This window comes from Malaclemys terrapin, chromosome 9 (assembly GCF_027887155.1).
Source record: "Malaclemys terrapin pileata isolate rMalTer1 chromosome 9, rMalTer1.hap1, whole genome shotgun sequence".
NCBI classification, from domain to species: domain Eukaryota; kingdom Metazoa; phylum Chordata; order Testudines; family Emydidae; genus Malaclemys; species Malaclemys terrapin.
Window position 1 is genome coordinate 46,195,468 of NC_071513.1, and position 16,426 is coordinate 46,211,893.

Consider the following 16,426-nt stretch of genomic DNA (forward strand, 5'->3'; position numbering starts at 1 on the left):
AGGATGATGTAGAGGCATACCTTCTGGCCTTTGAGAGGACAGCCCTACGGGAGGCCTGGCCTCGAGATCAGTGGTCTGGCATCCTTGCCCCATTCCTGTGTGGAAAGGCCCAGAAGGCCTACCATGATCTGCCTGAAGAGGCTGCGGCAGACTACATCCAGCTGAAAGCAAAGATCCTGGCCACATCTGGGGTAATGACAGCAGTGTGGGCCTAGCAGTATCACTGTTGGAGGTACCAAGAAGACAAAACCCCACGGTCCCAATTGTATGACTTCATCCATCTTGCACGAAAGTGGTTGCAAACAGAGTCCCGGAGTCCGGAAGAGATACTAGCGGTTCTGGTCATCGACCGATACATGAGGGGACTACCACCAGACCTTCGTGCCTGGGTAAGCCAGAATGAACCCTCCACCTATGACGAGGTTGTCACCCTGGTAGAGAGGCGAAGGACAGCAGGGGAGCTGACCCGACCAGTTAAGGACGAGGCACCCTGGGTTAAACTAGCAGCACCAAGCCCTAAAGTTCAGGTGACTGGGCCACCAGGAGGGCCCAGGTGGAAAAAGAGAGAGGCTGAAGGCCCATCAGAGGCCACAAAGAGTCAGAGCACTGAGGGAGAAGAGGATCGTGATGTTAGACTGCCCAAACCAAGAGACCGGGGAATGCCTAGGGCTCCATACAGATGTTATGCCTGCGGGGAGTGGGGACACATAGCTGCACAGTGTCCCAATGCTGAGGAGCCTATGCAGTGTAACCTGGGGAACTGGGTAGATCCATGCTCCGTAATCCACCTTGTGGGGGTCTCACTAACCTCACATATGTATACCAGACCAGTGAAACTAAATGGGGTAGGGACCACGGCACTGGTTGATTCGGGGAGTGCTATCACGCTTATCTCAGGGAAGCTCGTGAAGCGTAGTCAGCTGCTACAGGCTAAACGTACGGGGATAACATGTGTCCGTGGGACAGTTAGTTACTACCTCACTATCCCAGTAAAAATAGAGATCCAAGGGAACACTACTGAGGTAGCAGCAGGTGTAGTCCCTAAACTCCCATAGCCGGTGCTCATAGGGAGGGACTTCCCGGGGTTTGGAAACTTACTCCCAGTAGGGGGATTGGAGAAAGATGGGGACCCTAAAATTGGTGAGGCATCCACAGCAGACTGTCAACCCCCAATCTTCTCTGAAATGTCCCCAGATTTGTTCTCCACTCCCAGACAGGGTAGAAAGACAAAAAGGGAAAGAAGGGCAGCTAAGGCCTTGGGAACCCGAATACTGACCCAAAGCCAGAGGGTCGCTCTTGTAAGTAGGTGGATCCGCGCAGCTGAAAAGGAGGCCACGCAAGAGGAAGAAACACCTGAGTCTGACCCCCACCCTAATGCTTCTGAACCAGTAGAGGCAACAGAGACTGGGCTCCTAGATCTTGGGCAGATTAGTCCCGGGAGAGGAAATTTTGGACGGGACCAGGCAGAAGACCCAAGGTATGACAACATTAGGAAGGAGGTGACTGAATTAGATGGGGTCCCCGTGGAAGGGAAAACCCAGGGACCAGGACCCTACTTCATAATGAAGAAGGATCTCTTATACTGGGTTGCACCAGTACAGGGGCAGAAGGTACAGCAGATCCTAGTACCTCAAACACCAGAACACTGTATTAAGTCTTGCTCATAGTTATCTTTTTGGGGGGCATTTGGGGGTAGAGAAGACCCTGGCACGAGTCCTACGATGGTTCTTCTGGCCTGGAGTACATGAAGAAGTGTGGAGGTACTGTGCCTCCTGCCCGGAGTGTCAGCTGCACAGTCCCCGTCCCCACTTGAGGGCACCTTCCCATCATAGAGGTCCCCTTCGAGCGAATAGCCATGGACCTAGTGGGACCCCTGGAGAAGACGGCTCGGGGCCACCAATATATACTTGTTGTTTTGGACTATGCTACTCACTACCCAGAAGCCGTCCCACTGCAGAACACGGCCTCTAAAACTATAGCCAAAGAGCTGATAGGGATCTTTGCCCGAATGGGGCTACCGAAGGAGATATTAACCGACCAAGGAACCCCATTTATGTCGAAGCTAATGAAGGACCTCTGTACGCTGCCCCATATACATACCCTGAGAACTTCGGTCTACCATCCGCAGACTGATGGGTTGGTAGAAAGGTTTAACCGAACCCTCAAGGCTATGATAAGGAAGGTGGTAAGTCAGGACGGGAAGGATTGGGACACCCTACTACCCTACCTTATGTTTGCTATCCGGGAGGTACCTCAGGCCTCAACTGGGTTTTCCCCCCTTCGAGTTATTATACGGGCATCACCCCCATGGCATACTAGATATCGCCAAAGAGGTCTGGGAAGAGGAACACACTGAGGGGAGAAATATAATAGAGCATGTAATGCAGATGCAAGACCGAATAGCCCGGGTTACCCCTATGGTACGGGAACATTTGGAGAAGGCACAGGAGTCCCAGCAAATCCATTACAATCGCCAGGCAAAAGAGCGACTGTTCTAACCAGGGGATCGGGTTATGGTGTTGGTACCCGCAGCAGAAAGCAAGCTTCTGGCCCAATGGCAGGGGCCCTATGAGGTGGTTGAACCTGTGGGGGAAGTAACCTACAAGGTGCGGCAGCCAGGATGCAGAAAACAAGAACAGATTTATCATGTTAACCTTCTGAAACCCGGGCATGCACAAGAGGCATGCACAATGGTCCAAAAAGACCTAACCCAGGAAAACAAGCCTTCCAAACAGGTGAGAGTGTCTCCCGATTTAACACCAGACCAGAAGAATGAGGTGTCTGAGATGATCTTCCAGAACCAAGATGTGTTCTCAACAAAACCGGGTTGAACAACCGAGACATATCACCACATCGTCATGAACCCTGGGGCAAGAGTAACAATGAGGCCCTATCGGGTGCCAGCGGCAAAAAGGGAGGAAATAAAGGCAGAAGTAAAAAAAATGCTGGAGTTGGGGATCATCGAAGAATCCCACAGTCAGTGGTCCAGCCCAATCATGCTGGTGCCCAAACCTGATGGCACCACAAGATTTTTGCAACGACTTCCAATGACTAAACGAAGTATCCCAGTTCAACGCGTACCCCATACCTCGCATAGATTAGCTAGTGGACCGTCTGGGTAATGCCCAGTACTTGGCTACCCTAGACTTGACAAAGGAGTACTGGCAGATTCCCCTTGCAGAAGACGCAAAGGAAAAGACTGCATTCTCTACACCAGAGGGTCTTTTTCAATATACTGTCCTCCCTTTTGGACTACATGGGGCCCCAGCTACCTTCCAGCGCCTCATGGACAAGCTATTTTGCCCGCATAACAGTTATGCTGCTGCCTACTTGGATGATGTGGTCATTCATACCCCAGACTGGGAAACCCACCTGGAGAAGGTTGAGGCAGTCCTCGATACCTTCAGGCGAGCTGGCCTTACAGCAAACCCTGCCAAGTGCACTGTAGGGTTTACAGAGGTCAAATATCTTGGCTACGTTGTGGGAAAAGGTCTGGTAAAACCCCAAGTGAGCAAGTTAGAGGCCATCCAAAATTGGCCCCAACCAAGTCGCAAGAAATAAGTCCATGTGTTCCTAGGTGTGGTGGGGTATTACCGACTATTTATCCCCCACTTTGCCACAAAGGCAAGCCCCCTGACAGACCTAGTAAAAGCCCGTGGACCTGATCTGGTGAGATGGTCTGACGCAGCAGAGGAAGCATTCACAGACCTACGGACTGCCCTCTGCAGTAACCCCATACTGATAGCCCCTGATTTCACCAAGGAGTTTATCCTGCAGACTGATGCATCGGAAGTGGGGTTGAGGGGCCGTTCTATCACAGATGGTCGGGGAGGAGGAACACCCAATTCTATACCTCAGTCGGAAACTCCTTCCAAGGGAACAAAAATATGCAGTGGTGGAGAGAGAATGCCTCGCTGTAAAATGGGCCATGGAAACATTGCGCTACTACCTGCTCGGGCGCAGATTTGTCCTCATGACCGACCATGCCCCTCTTCAATGGATGCAGCGGAACAAGGAGAAGAACACAAGAGTGACCAGATGGTTCTTATCCCTCCAACCTTTCCAGTTCGGTGTGCAACACAGAGCAGGGAGCCGTCATGGCAACGCCGACGGCTTGTCACATGTGCACTGTCTGGCGTCCCAAGCTGCCCAACCCCTTGGCGTTGAGCAGGGGGGAGGGATATGTGACAGACCCAGACCATTGGGGTTCAGGAGTCTGGTAGAGGGCAAATATACTGGTCACCGGATGGGTAGTTTTCTGTTCCCTGAGTGACCAGAGCAGGGGCTGCACTAGAGTAATCAGGAACCTGCTAGAACCAGTTAAGGCAGGCAGGCTAATTAGGACACCTGGAGCCAATTAAGAAGCTGCTAGAATCAATCAAGGCAGGCTAATCAGGGCTCCTGGGTTTTAAAAAGGAGCTCACTTCAGTTTGTGGTGAGAGTGTGAGGAGCTAGGAGCAAGAGGCGCAAGGAGCTGAGAGTGAGAGGGTGTGTTGCTGGAGGACTGAGGAGCACAAGCGTTATCAGACACCAGGAGGAAGGTCCTGTGGTGAGAATAAGGAAGGTGTTTGGAGGAGGCCATGGGGAAGTAGCCCAGGGAGTTGTAGCTGTCATGCAGCTGTTACAGGAGGCATTATAGACAGCTGCAGTCCACAGGGCCCTGGGCTGGAACCCGGAGTAGAGGGCGGGCCCGGGTTCCGCCCAAACCTCCCAATTGACTTGGACTGTAGGTTCTTCCAGAGGGGAAGGTCTCTGGGCTGTTCCTCAACCCACATGGTGAATCTCTGAGGCAAGAAAATCTGCCAATAAGCGCAGTACCCACCAAGATAGAGGAGGAACTTTGTCACAAGCATTTCTATGCACGATTCCAGTGTCTTGCACAGCTCCGCCATGCTGTTTGTATGCTGGTGTCATCCATGCACTACCCCTGCACTGCTGCAGCTTGAGAACTCCAGAATGTGCCATAGGAGCGCTGCCATTTCAGGGTGAGAACTTTCTGAACAAGCCAAAAAGTGGCAAAGACCTTTAGCTCCCCACATGAAATTTGGGTTTGCCCCAGCCAAGGCAGGATTGCTCCTTGTGGCCTGTTCATGAGTATCTGATGCAGGCACTGATCACCCTGCCACAGGAGGCACCAGGCTGCGAACATCCTTCCTATCTCAGCCATACATAACAACCAGCCCCGTAACGCTAACAGACTAACAGACAGAGAAAGTCACTGCTACAGAAGAACTCAAAGCTCAGGTACCGTGCTCCACCTCACTTGGACAGTGTTGCTCTGGCTGTTCAGGCTCCATTATCAACAAGGCTGTGAAGCCTGCAGCCTAGGGTACACATCTTTAACTAGCTCACAGCTTCAGCCCTATGACTTATGCAGACACAGATATGGTAGAGGTCAGCCAAATGCCCTGGGCTTCTCAGGAAGCCAGGTAAAGCCAATAGCTTCCCAGCTAAATTAAACTACACTACATCAGTGGGGCTGCATGATAGACACCAGGCTGCACAGCATGGCAATGGAGGGGGCCAATGGAACACGGGGGAAAGATTGGAAAATGCAGCTGTCCCATTTCTAACTGTGAATCCATCCTGCCTACTCACCTCTCATTCACCCCTCTCCCATTACATCACCTGTTCCCTGCTGCTCAGTGCCCTTTGCTCACCCTGAGTCCCAGAGCTCCTTTGCCACCTCCCCTGCCCATGCTTCTGTCAGACACTAACACTTGGTGAATAGATATAACGAGCTACAGAAATGACAACAGCCAGATCTGCCGTGAGACGGGGAACGGTCACTTCCCCCTCTAATCTGGGGAGAATAACGAGGAAGGGTAAGTATTCTGACCAAGGCCACAGAGGAAGTCAGTGTCAGAGTCAGGACTGAAAGGCAGGTATCCACTGGACCATGCTAGTACACTGAGCTGCCCCTCCTTGTGGGGAGAGGTCTCAGTGACTGCTCAGCAGAGGAGCCAGGGCCAGCACTACCACCTGGACTATTTCGCCCCCCTCACCACCCCTTGTGGGTCTTGGTGTTACCTCCATAATCAACGAGGCTGTGAAGCCTGCAGCCATTGGCCTAGGGAAAGGTCTGCAGGGCTGGGAAGGGAGCCCCAGGGAGAGTTTCACTTCTTCCCAGCTGTGCTATAATACAGGCCGGGCTAGAATCTTCACTTCCAGGGACACCAGGGATGAAAGATTCACCGTGGCACTGACCCTCTCTAAGGGCTGGCTCTCCCACGGCCTGCCATGCCACACTGCTCGTCAACATACCTCATGCCTGAAATGCCACCCCTGCTGCTCCAGAGGCTGCCTGTCGTGCCAACCTGCCCTAGAGCAAGGGGTGGGAATACCTCCATTGGTGGTGGAGGCCCCCCACCTCCCAGTGAGTCACCTAGGGCCTAGAGCTCGGCTCTGCAGAGAGGAAGAGTCCATGCACGACCCCAGCCACATGGCTGCTCCCCGGGGACAGCGCCTGGTGTGTTACTCACTTTGTACGTGCAGCTCTTTGGCCTGGGACACCAGGGACATGAGGTCACGAGTGGTGTGCACTGCGGCTCGGAAGCGATGCAGCCCTCCCTTCTGGGCAGCCTTGGGAGCTGTGTGCTCCAAAAGGTGATCTAAATACTGAGCCACTTCATCACAAACGTCAGCTGGAAGAGCAGGCAGAAGAGAGGGGTTTAGTCACTTTATGCCTAAGCTCCCCTGGGTTTTCCTTGCTGTGAGAGAACTCCATGTTATCAGCACACTGGAGGCAATGGGAGAACGCGTAGTCTCTCTACACGACGCAGCAACAGCATGCCTGGCTCACTCACTAGGCAGACATAGGTACAGCACCAACAGCAGCCTCAGAGAGCAGTTCCTGTATCGGACATGGTTCCTAGTCCCTCCACTCCACACCTTGCAATGCCTGCCATCAATCCGGTCCTCAGAAACCCAGCCTCCCACTCCAGCAGTGCTATCTGTCCCTTTGGTCCTGCTGCTGTTCTCCTTTCTGATGCGGGGCAGGGCAGTCAGCTGCAGCACACACACATACCAAAGTGAAATCCCTCAACTAAATCAATCTGGGCTTCACCAGCCCCCTCCCCTGGCTGCATGTGATCCTAGTGAGAACCCAAAGGAAGCCTAGTTTATCCATCATCTGGGAAATGAGATGGAGCCTTTCACTGGGTTAGCCCAAGTATTTCAAGTGCATACTTTTATGCTGTTTCTAAAAGCAAGAGCAGTATCCATTTAAAAGACAACACCACATTAAATCAATTCAGCATATCTCAAGCACCCAGCACAATTCAACCCTAGCTGCTCCAGGGAACAGCACATGTAGAGTTACTGAGATCACAGTGGGATTAAGTACAGTCATGACCACGCTCCTTGGTTCCACTTCATACGCTTCTCCAGCCTGGCTCTTGGTGAACAGAGCGCTGCATTCATTAGGCTCCTGCCAGGGGTCACCAATATCATTCATATCTCCTTTCTTTATATTAAAATAAATGAACTCAAACCCTGCAAGACTTGCACAAAGCAAGTCTGCTGGGCCCCGTGGCCCCCAGCCTTGACGTTTCCCATTGGTTTGATACATCCCCTTGTTACTACTTCTCTGTACCCAGACTGAGTTCTTCTGAGCAGGGACTGTCTCTTCCTAGTTGTGCGAGACTCAGCACAGCAGGGCCCTGATGGGACACAAAATGCTATTTCTTATTATGAATAAATTATTTCTAATACATAATCAAGAACCATTAGACAAAGTTTGCCTCCAAGCCATCACAGGTGAGAATGGAAACCCCCTTCCCTTCATCCACCTCTTTTCTATCCCACTAACTCTGCACTTTACCATCTCCCACCTGGAGTCAAAACCCAAATAGCCCTGGCAACTGCTGGATCCATGATCTCCTTGCTGTCTGCCCACAGCCCAGGATTAGCAGTAACCAAGACATCAGACAAGTCTGGTGTGGAGTGGAAAGGGCTTATATGCACTTAGACTCCTGGCCTGTCCTACGCCTTCTATGACAGCTAGCTGAACACCTCCCCCACCCTGGCATTACCACCACACTGTTAGCAGAACCAGTACTGCATCAAAGCCTTATTGCGTTGCACAGCGGGCCGAGAGGCTGCAACACAAAGACAACTTGTGCATTGCCTCACATGGAAGCATATTGCTGACAGGGCTCTCTCAAGAGTGCACCTCAGATGTTTTCAACACACTCAAGCCACAGTGAAGTGAGCCTGTAGTGTGATTTACACCACTTGCCTACACAGTCACATGCATGCAGCCGTGCTCTCTCTCTCTCGCTCTCTGCGGCAGCAATTGAACATCCGTGGATGGCAGGGTCTGGGTCTTTGCAGATGAGGAGTGACAGATTGCTAGCCCATGCAGTAACAAAGTCGGTTATTAGCCATGCAACATGGAGAACACGATACAGATTTCCAGTACAGTGCACATGAATGAATTGCAGCACTCTGCCTCCTGCAGGAGAACATTTATAGTATAATATAATATAGATGGATTCTATGTAAATGCAATGCCGTCAGGATGAAGGCCATGACAGTTTCATGCAAAGGTCATGCTGGAACACCCTTGCTTCAACTGTGCATGAACATGGCCATACAGCTTTCATGTGAACACTTACTCTAGAGCGCACACACCTTCATTCGATTTCCTGTACAAACAGTCTAGCCAGTATTGGGGCCTGGGCGTCCATACAGGCAGAGGTGTTTCAGCATCTGCCCTGTGTTCAGGTCTGAATGGGGCACTTCCCTAGAACCCTAGCTAGCAAGCATCTGTATGGGCTTTCAGACAGGGGCTCTTTGCAATAGCCATAAGCAGAGCCGCCACTCAGAGATACAGCGCAGGGGATTTTTAATCATCTTATGTAGGGCTATGAGATGCTGCAGAAGGCATCTGGACTGTAGCCTTGTTATCTGGGAAGCTTCAGGAGCACTCTTCTTTTCTGCTGCCTCAAGAGGTTCCAGTTAAAAGAGCACATTTGGCCAGAGCAGAGGCTACAACTTAAGCCTACAGCTGCTGCATACAGGCACAGACACAGGCACCTTGCCTATAAGATGCAGACATCACAGCAAAAGGAAATCTAGATTAGCAGCATGTGCACCAAAAAGATGCAAAAGGAGAACTTACAAGGAAAACCCTATGCCAAGTCCAGGCAGGGATACCAGCTATCTGGGAGTGAGGGTGGAGATGCAATAGCAAGCTGGTTACAGGCAGTTAATGGTCTAAATGGGTTAGCGGATGAGTCGAGGGAATAGAGGAGAGTTAAGGAAAGGGATTGGGACAGACACTTGGTTATGAGAGATCTTTGCAAACAGGAGATCAAAGACAACATCACGGGAGAGGAAACAACCAACCTCAGCCAGCTACACTGACCCAACCTGAGAGGAAGAACAGGACACCCTTTGTCTTTAGGGCCGGGGGGGTGGTGGTATTTTCTGTAACAGGGCAACAGATTGTCCTGATATGGAGCCAGGCGAGAGCATACGGCCCAAGAGACCAGAGCCCTGACTCAGCAAAGTACTTAAGACCTAAAGTCTTACAAATTTTCCCATAAAACTAACACCTTGGACTCCACATGGAGCTAGAAAACGTTCACTTTCATCAGTTCTTAAAGCCTTCCTTCCAGACTATTTAATGTACCATCTCTTCCTAAAGATATCCCAGGATTTTAAACAGGTCCTTTCTAGGTTCTTTCCAATTCAGATGCTAATGTGCAACGTCACCCTGTGTATTTTCCCGGCACTGGGCCTAAAGCAGAGAGTCAAATTCCTTAGCTTCCAATCAGAACTTCCTCCCCTTGTACTTGGCTTTTGCCTGCCACACCCACAAAAGCAGAGACTCAATGTCCAGGTCAGTGATCCACCTAGCCCTCAATCCTCCTAACGCCACAGTCATGTTAGAGAGACATGGTTAATTGGTGGGGGAGGTCAAGGGAGAACAAAACCAAGGTGGAAATCCAAGTACCCTAAAGTTACTAAGGCTCCCTGCTGAGAGCCTCAGAGTTAATTGGTTTATTGATAAGCATGGCACTCCTGAGCACAGCCTATTCCAGTGCATCAAGGTCACCAACCCCTTCCTCCTTACCATCATCCGCTAATTGAAAGCCATGCAGCCACTCCTCGGGATTGAGCTCACTGTAGCTGTCAATGCTGAGCCCGTAATCATCAGCATAGAGCTTACCCTCTGGCCCGGGATCCATGAAGCTGAGGTGTGTGCAACACGAAGTTGTCAGGAACTCAGACAACTTACCCGTTTGGGTCCTGGGCGAGACAGAGAGGAGAGGTCAGATCAGAAGTACCATGGACTTGTTCTGCTAGCTTTGCATCAGGCTGAGGACCCAAAGGGGCCAATGGAACTGTAGTGTACTGGCTAGCATGTGTTCACACGCACTGCCCGCTACTGGCTGGAACGTCAGACTGCTCAGTGAGCCCTAGACCGCTACAGCCCTCAATGGGGATATTGTGCAATATTGTGACCATCATCAAGTGTGATTTGACCTTAGATCTCTTAAGGGCCAAACCTTTAATGGTTTTAACCTTTATCAGGAGCGCCTGCAGGCCTGGAGAAGCAATAAACGAAAACCCATCCAGTACTACATGTTTCTTTTGCGTCCGACAGTGACCCATCTAAGCAAGGGGGATGCAAACAAGCATAGGGAGCCATGCTGACTTCTGCTTAGAAATTCAGGGGCGGGAGAGGGAGAGTCAGAAGAAAGGCCACTGTGGAAAGATATCCACAGCCACCAAAGCAGAGTGGGACAGAGATTGATGGACAGAGTTATTGGGAGGTCAGAACACTACACAAAAACAGATGCAGAGTTAGAGCCTCTTTCTCTTTCCAGCTAAGAGTGCGAATGTCTCTTTAAACCTCTATTACATGGCACACTGCTAAGGCAGCACTTGGGCCACAGCCATCCCCTCCAGCTTGGAACTTCAGAAAGAGGGAGGAATGCCTGAGGGTCCACCTGAAATAACCTTGCAAATAAGCATGAACCAGGTAACATAATGCCTCTTGGTGGGTTGTTGGCAGTAGGGGTGAAACTTGGGACCTCTGTACCTAGATGTACCGCCCTCTCCTGCCTGAGCTAAGAGCCAGCTCTAGTAGCTCAATGACTGTAGTAGACTTGCACACCTTTTTGATCCAGCCACTAGAGGGGGACCAAGCACCTAGACATGGCCAAAACTGGACTATGGGACCAGACATGGGGTGAGAACAGAGGGCAGGTCCCATAGGTCACTCAGGGACCAAAGGGAAATTTTTAGAGAATTTTTCTTTTTTGCAGTATACAAACCCAACCCCCGAAGCTATTCACCCCCATGCATAGTACTTCCTTCCTTATGCAGTCCCATGATACCTACCTCGGCTATTTATAAAATGCTCACCACTGCAATATCAAAGTATTGGACACTAGGAATGGGAATAAGGGTTTGTAGGGTTAGGTCATGGCACTGTGATCTGGGGCAAGACTGCGCAGTGCTTTGCAGGTTCCCAGCTGATGCATTGGTCTATGTCCCTGTGCAGACTTTGTAACTGAAGGTTTAGTAAAAACACCTACTGTTGCAAAGCACTTCAAATCCCCTTCTCTGGGACCCCTTCTGCCCATGGGTAGGAGTAGCACGCCTCCTCCCCACCACGCCCCGAGCTGAACAGGGTAAAATAGGGCCTCTCTTTGAACTGAAAGGTATGCCAAACCCGACCACATTGCCCCTAGGGCTTTAAAGGCCTTGGATTACCCCAGAGGCGGGAATGAGGGACAAGGTTACTACCAAGTAGGAATGCTCAAACATGTCACCATGAGGGGAGATTGCTGGGCATTTCTTAAGCTGAGACTGCATCTCCTCAGATCAGAGCTGGCTGGCAATGCGTTGCCACAGGAGCATTCCTGCAAACCCTGCTTCACACGGTCCTTGGAGCACATCAGCCGGTGGGTACACGCTATGGGAACAGTAGCTCTTGCTTACCTCGCCCCACCAAAATACCCGTCCTGCAGCTTCCTCAGCATTGCCAGTACCGTCGGGTGGATGCTGGTTCCAGTTTCATCTGTCACAGACAGAGAGATACCGGCCATGAGAATGACTCAAGGGAGACACATTCATTTAGAATCTCACTGCAATCCAGACAGGGCATTTTGTTTTATAGCATTTATGATTCTCTCCAACCACTGGAAGGATAACTCCACGAAGACCCCTCCTGCATGCCCAACAAACACAGACTTTCCCCCGCCTCCCTGTTATTCTAAAAAAATGGCTTCCCTGGTCACCCAAAGACCTAGCTGTTGTGTTGGGACACAAAACATGGCTACACTATAAATTTAAATCAATTAGCCTATGCTAGGTCAAATTACAGCCCAGCTCACATCCACACTACCCTCCATTGGTCATTGTTGCATGTCCTCACCAGGAGTGCTTCCACCTTCTTAAGGGAGCGGGGGGGCGCTGAGAGCCTGGGCGCTCAACTCCACGCATAGCTCCTCTCGGGGCAGCCCCCCATCCATCCCAGGGTGACAGCCTGAGCTGTGAGGTGGACCTTGTCAATTTCACAGTTCCAGCACAGAACCCTGAAATTGACAAGAATGACAGCCAACACCCAATGGAAGTAACACAGCGTTTACAGGGACACTGTGTCGTCCTAATGACATCTATATAAGCCCTACACCGCTTGTGGAGATGGAGTTATGTCGGTGTAGTAGGGCACGTACATGTAGTAGGGCACGTAGATCAACGCAAGCTGCTTTACATCAACCTAACTCTAGTTTAGGTCAGGTCACAGTCTTATTTTGTAGCATAGACCAGGCCTAAAGCGGCTCCCCTTCGCTCTTTAGCAGGCTGCCTTCCACTGAAGCACCAAGCAGTAACAAGGTAATTTAACATCCATGACACACCCAGCAAGGACTTCTTGGGAGTCCCAGGCATAAGCAGTTGTGTGCTGTGCTAGGCCTGGCCTATACCCTCGTGTGGGGCTCAGAGTGACAGTCAACGCACTGCAGCTTACCACCCATGCAGTGGCAAGATACATAGTGAAAGAGACAGAGAGAGATAGTCAGAGCAAGGAGATCAGTCCTTCTGCCCAACAGGCAGTCTCCATAATTGAGGTACCTGATTATGAGGTGTAACGAGGTTGATTAGGTATCTCTAAAAGTAACCAGAGGTTTCCTAATCATGCTAGGAGAACAATGGTCATTTGAACTGTAACAGACAGCGTATACAGTCGCTCAAAGACTAGACACCAGCATGAGTCAGCTGGATTAACTACTGCAGTGAGGAGACATGAGAGAGTTATACAGAGTGGGACAGAGACGGAAATGCTCTTAGTCCCCTTTTCCCCTAAAAGAGGGATAAAAGGGACAGTCAATTTAATTCAAAGGCAGCAAATTTAAGGGCAATAAAAGGAAATACCTTTTTACACAATGCATAACATGTGGAACTCATTGCCACTAGATACAGAGGCCAAGAACTTAGCGGGATCAAACAAAGGGTTAGATGTTTTCATAGATCGATGATGAGGATGTAAGCCCTCATGCTTCTCAGCATTAACCAATCACTAAGGCTAGGAAGGCACTTCAGTTATGGCAGGTTATTCTATAGTTGTCTGTCAAGTTTTCTGCATGCCCTCTGAAGCAGATGGCATTGAAGACAGGACACTGGCTGAGCCATTCCTAGTTCTTCTACAGAACTACAGGCTTCCAAAGGGCTTTTTTTTTTGCACCAAGTCACCTTCCCAGCTGCTCTTCTACAGAGACCTCCAAGAGGGCAGCCAGAAAGCCTCTCATTAAGGGACTGAGTGATGGGAATGAGCTTGAACATCAATAGCAGAGAGAGAGAGAGAGAAATTAACAGAGTGGGTGAGAGCAAAGGTGACTCAGGAGATGGTTCATCCTGTCCTTAGATCAGGGGTAGGTAACCTTTCAGAAGCGGTGTGCCGAGTCTTCATTTATTTACTTTAAGGTTTCGTGTGCCGGTAATACATTTTAACGTTTTTTAGAAGGTCTCTCTCTCTCTAAGTCTATATATTATAACTAAACTATTGTTGTATGTAAAGTAAACAAGGTTTTCAAAATAGTTAAGAAGCTTCATTTAAAATTAAATTAAAATGCTGATCTTACGCCACCAGCCTGCTCAGCTTGCTGCCAGCCTGGCGTTCTGTTCACCTAGGCCGCAGCGGGCCGCCAGAAGGGTGGGTGTGGGGGACTTCAGAGGTCAGGGCAGAGGGCTGGGGGTGTGTGGAAGTGCAGGGCAGAAGCCTGGGGATGTGGGGGGCTTCAGAGGTCAGGGCAGAGGGCTGGAGGGGTGTGGGGGGGTGCAGAGCAGAAGGCTAGGGGTGTGGGGGGCTTCAGAGGTCAGGGCAGAGGGCTGGGGTGCTCGGCTCGGGGGGGTGCTCGCTCCCAGCCCCCTGCCCTGAGCGGCTCATGGCAAGGGGCTGGAAGGGATATGCCCTGTTCCACCCCCTTCCCCGAGGCCCCGTCCCTACCTCTTCTCTGCCTCCTTTACCCAGAGCCGGCTTTAGCAAGGGGTCGCAGGGCTGCCACGTGCCGGCTGGAGCTCCGGCCGGGAGAGCGGGGCCGCGGGGCTTTTGCAGAGCAGTGAGCACGCTGCCATTCTTCCCCCCTCCCTTTGCAAGGGCCAGCGCAGGGAAGGAGAGGAGGTGGTGAAGGAAAGCAGGCTGCACCATGGCTGGGGGAAGAAGCGGGGGAGGGAGGGAGGGAGCTTGGCTGCTTCAGGATGAAGCTTCTGCCTCCTGCCCCAGCAGGGGAGAGCGGTGGGCAGAGTGCGGCTGGGGGTCGGAACCGCGGCAGGCAGCCGCGTGCCATTCAAAATCGGCTCGCGTGCCATATTTGGCACGCGTGCCGTAGGTTGCCGACCCCTGCCTTAGATCAAAGAGACCCATGACCCAGTAGAACCTCTCTCACCAATGCAGGACTGTTTCCTAGCGTGCATTAGGGTGACCAGATATGAGGAAGAAAATATCGGAACATATGGGGCGGGGGGGGAGGGGTGGGTGCCTGCTAGCAGAGCAAAAAAAACCCAGACAAACAGTGCTGCCAGCGGATATTGGGACAAAATGTGGGACAAAAAGATCAGTCGGGGCACGGGACAGACACTGAAATATCGGGACATTTGGTCACCCTAGCATGCATGGACTTGGGTTCTGTCCAGGCTGATTATTTAAGACGTGCCAAACAATGGGGCTCCCTCCACTTCCCCCAAGCCAAGAGGTCTCACTACAGAACCAAGCTAGCAACAGGCCATGAGGGGCAAGTTCCTCTGCCAAACGTGGCAATGGAAGGGATAACGCCTTAGAACAGGAATGGCTTCAGCACAGGCGAGATGTCCTCTAGCCAAATCTCAGCTGTCTCAAGGGAGTGCCTTTGTTTCAGAGTTACCTTGTGATCAAACAACCTCCCTGTAACATCACAGGCCACTTATGCACCTGACAGGCTGGAAGAGATCAGGGAGGAATGTCCATGTAGGAAGGAAGCAAGGGCAGCCAGTCTCCAAAAAGGAAACAGATGCTGAGTAGGCAGGCTATAAAGTCTTTCCCAGATGCCAGTCTCATAGGGGGATCCCAGCCAGACTGCCATGGGCAGGCAAAACAAACCCATCCTAAACACTTAGGATTTATACTGACAGGGCCTGGGCTGCAAGCACAGCCAGCCCAACTCGAGGGCTTCCAGGGACAGGGCTGCCATAGGCAGAGGAATGAAATATCAGCCCCAGGTACTAGAGTGCAGGGGAACTGCAGGGAGAGCAATAGGATGCCACAGCAAGGAGCACATTAGAAATACCCAGACTGGCTTAAAATAGACTGGGGCAACAGTGAAAATGAGAGGGGCAGGATAAGGAAAGTCCCCCTCTCCATGGAGGGCCAACGGCAGGGCTGGCTGGCCAGTGAAGAATGGTTCTGCTCCTTTTTTCTGGACTTGGATCGAGCCACTGCTCACTTTGCCAATATTTTATTGGTTCTTTTTCCTTCACAACCATTTAACAAACTTTCTTTTTTAAGTGATGGAGGAAGGAGGAGGGGAGGGAAGTGGAAAAACAAAAATGAAAATTCAGATGGAAATTGTTGCAAATTATTATGTCCTTGTAGCGGGGTGGTCACCCACTCCTGCCTGGGAAGGGTTAAAGCCAGCCCTGCAGAGGGCTGGGACTGTGGAAGGAAAGACCTGGGCTGATTGGGGGAAGCAGCTGCAGCTGGGCCACGCCCCAATCAGAGCCCAGCTGGCCCTATAAAGGCTTGAGCTAGGACACACACACACTCTACATTCAGAGACAGAAGGCTTGGCTGCAGGGAGCTTGAGACAGGGTAGCTGAGCTGAGCGGAGCAGGGCTGAGGAAAGGCTGGGGAGCTCCAGCCTGGAAAGCCCCAGGCTGTGGCCTAGCATTGGGCCAACAGGTATTGAGGATTGTAGAGGGCAGCCTGGGGTAGGCA

The 16,426-nt window shown here is 51.3% G+C and overlaps 1 protein-coding gene across 6 annotated transcripts in view; it reads right to left on the bottom strand.

Annotated features, from left to right (window-relative positions):
- PHKA1 (phosphorylase kinase regulatory subunit alpha 1) overlaps positions 1-16,426 on the bottom strand; it is an 80,282-nt gene that overhangs the window by 21,468 nt on the left and 42,388 nt on the right. For 4 of the 6 annotated variants that reach the window (XM_054040067.1, XM_054040066.1, XM_054040068.1 and 1 more), the window contains exons 17-19: positions 11,959-12,037; positions 10,082-10,257; positions 6,483-6,644 (exon numbers count right to left, since the gene is read on the bottom strand). In XM_054040067.1, the coding sequence (XP_053896042.1) occupies positions 6,483-6,644; positions 10,082-10,257; positions 11,959-12,037 (417 nt within the window). The remainder of the gene's footprint in view (positions 1-6,482; positions 6,645-10,081; positions 10,258-11,958; positions 12,038-16,426) is intronic. The other 2 variants (XM_054040069.1, XM_054040070.1) reach the window with 1 other exon arrangement.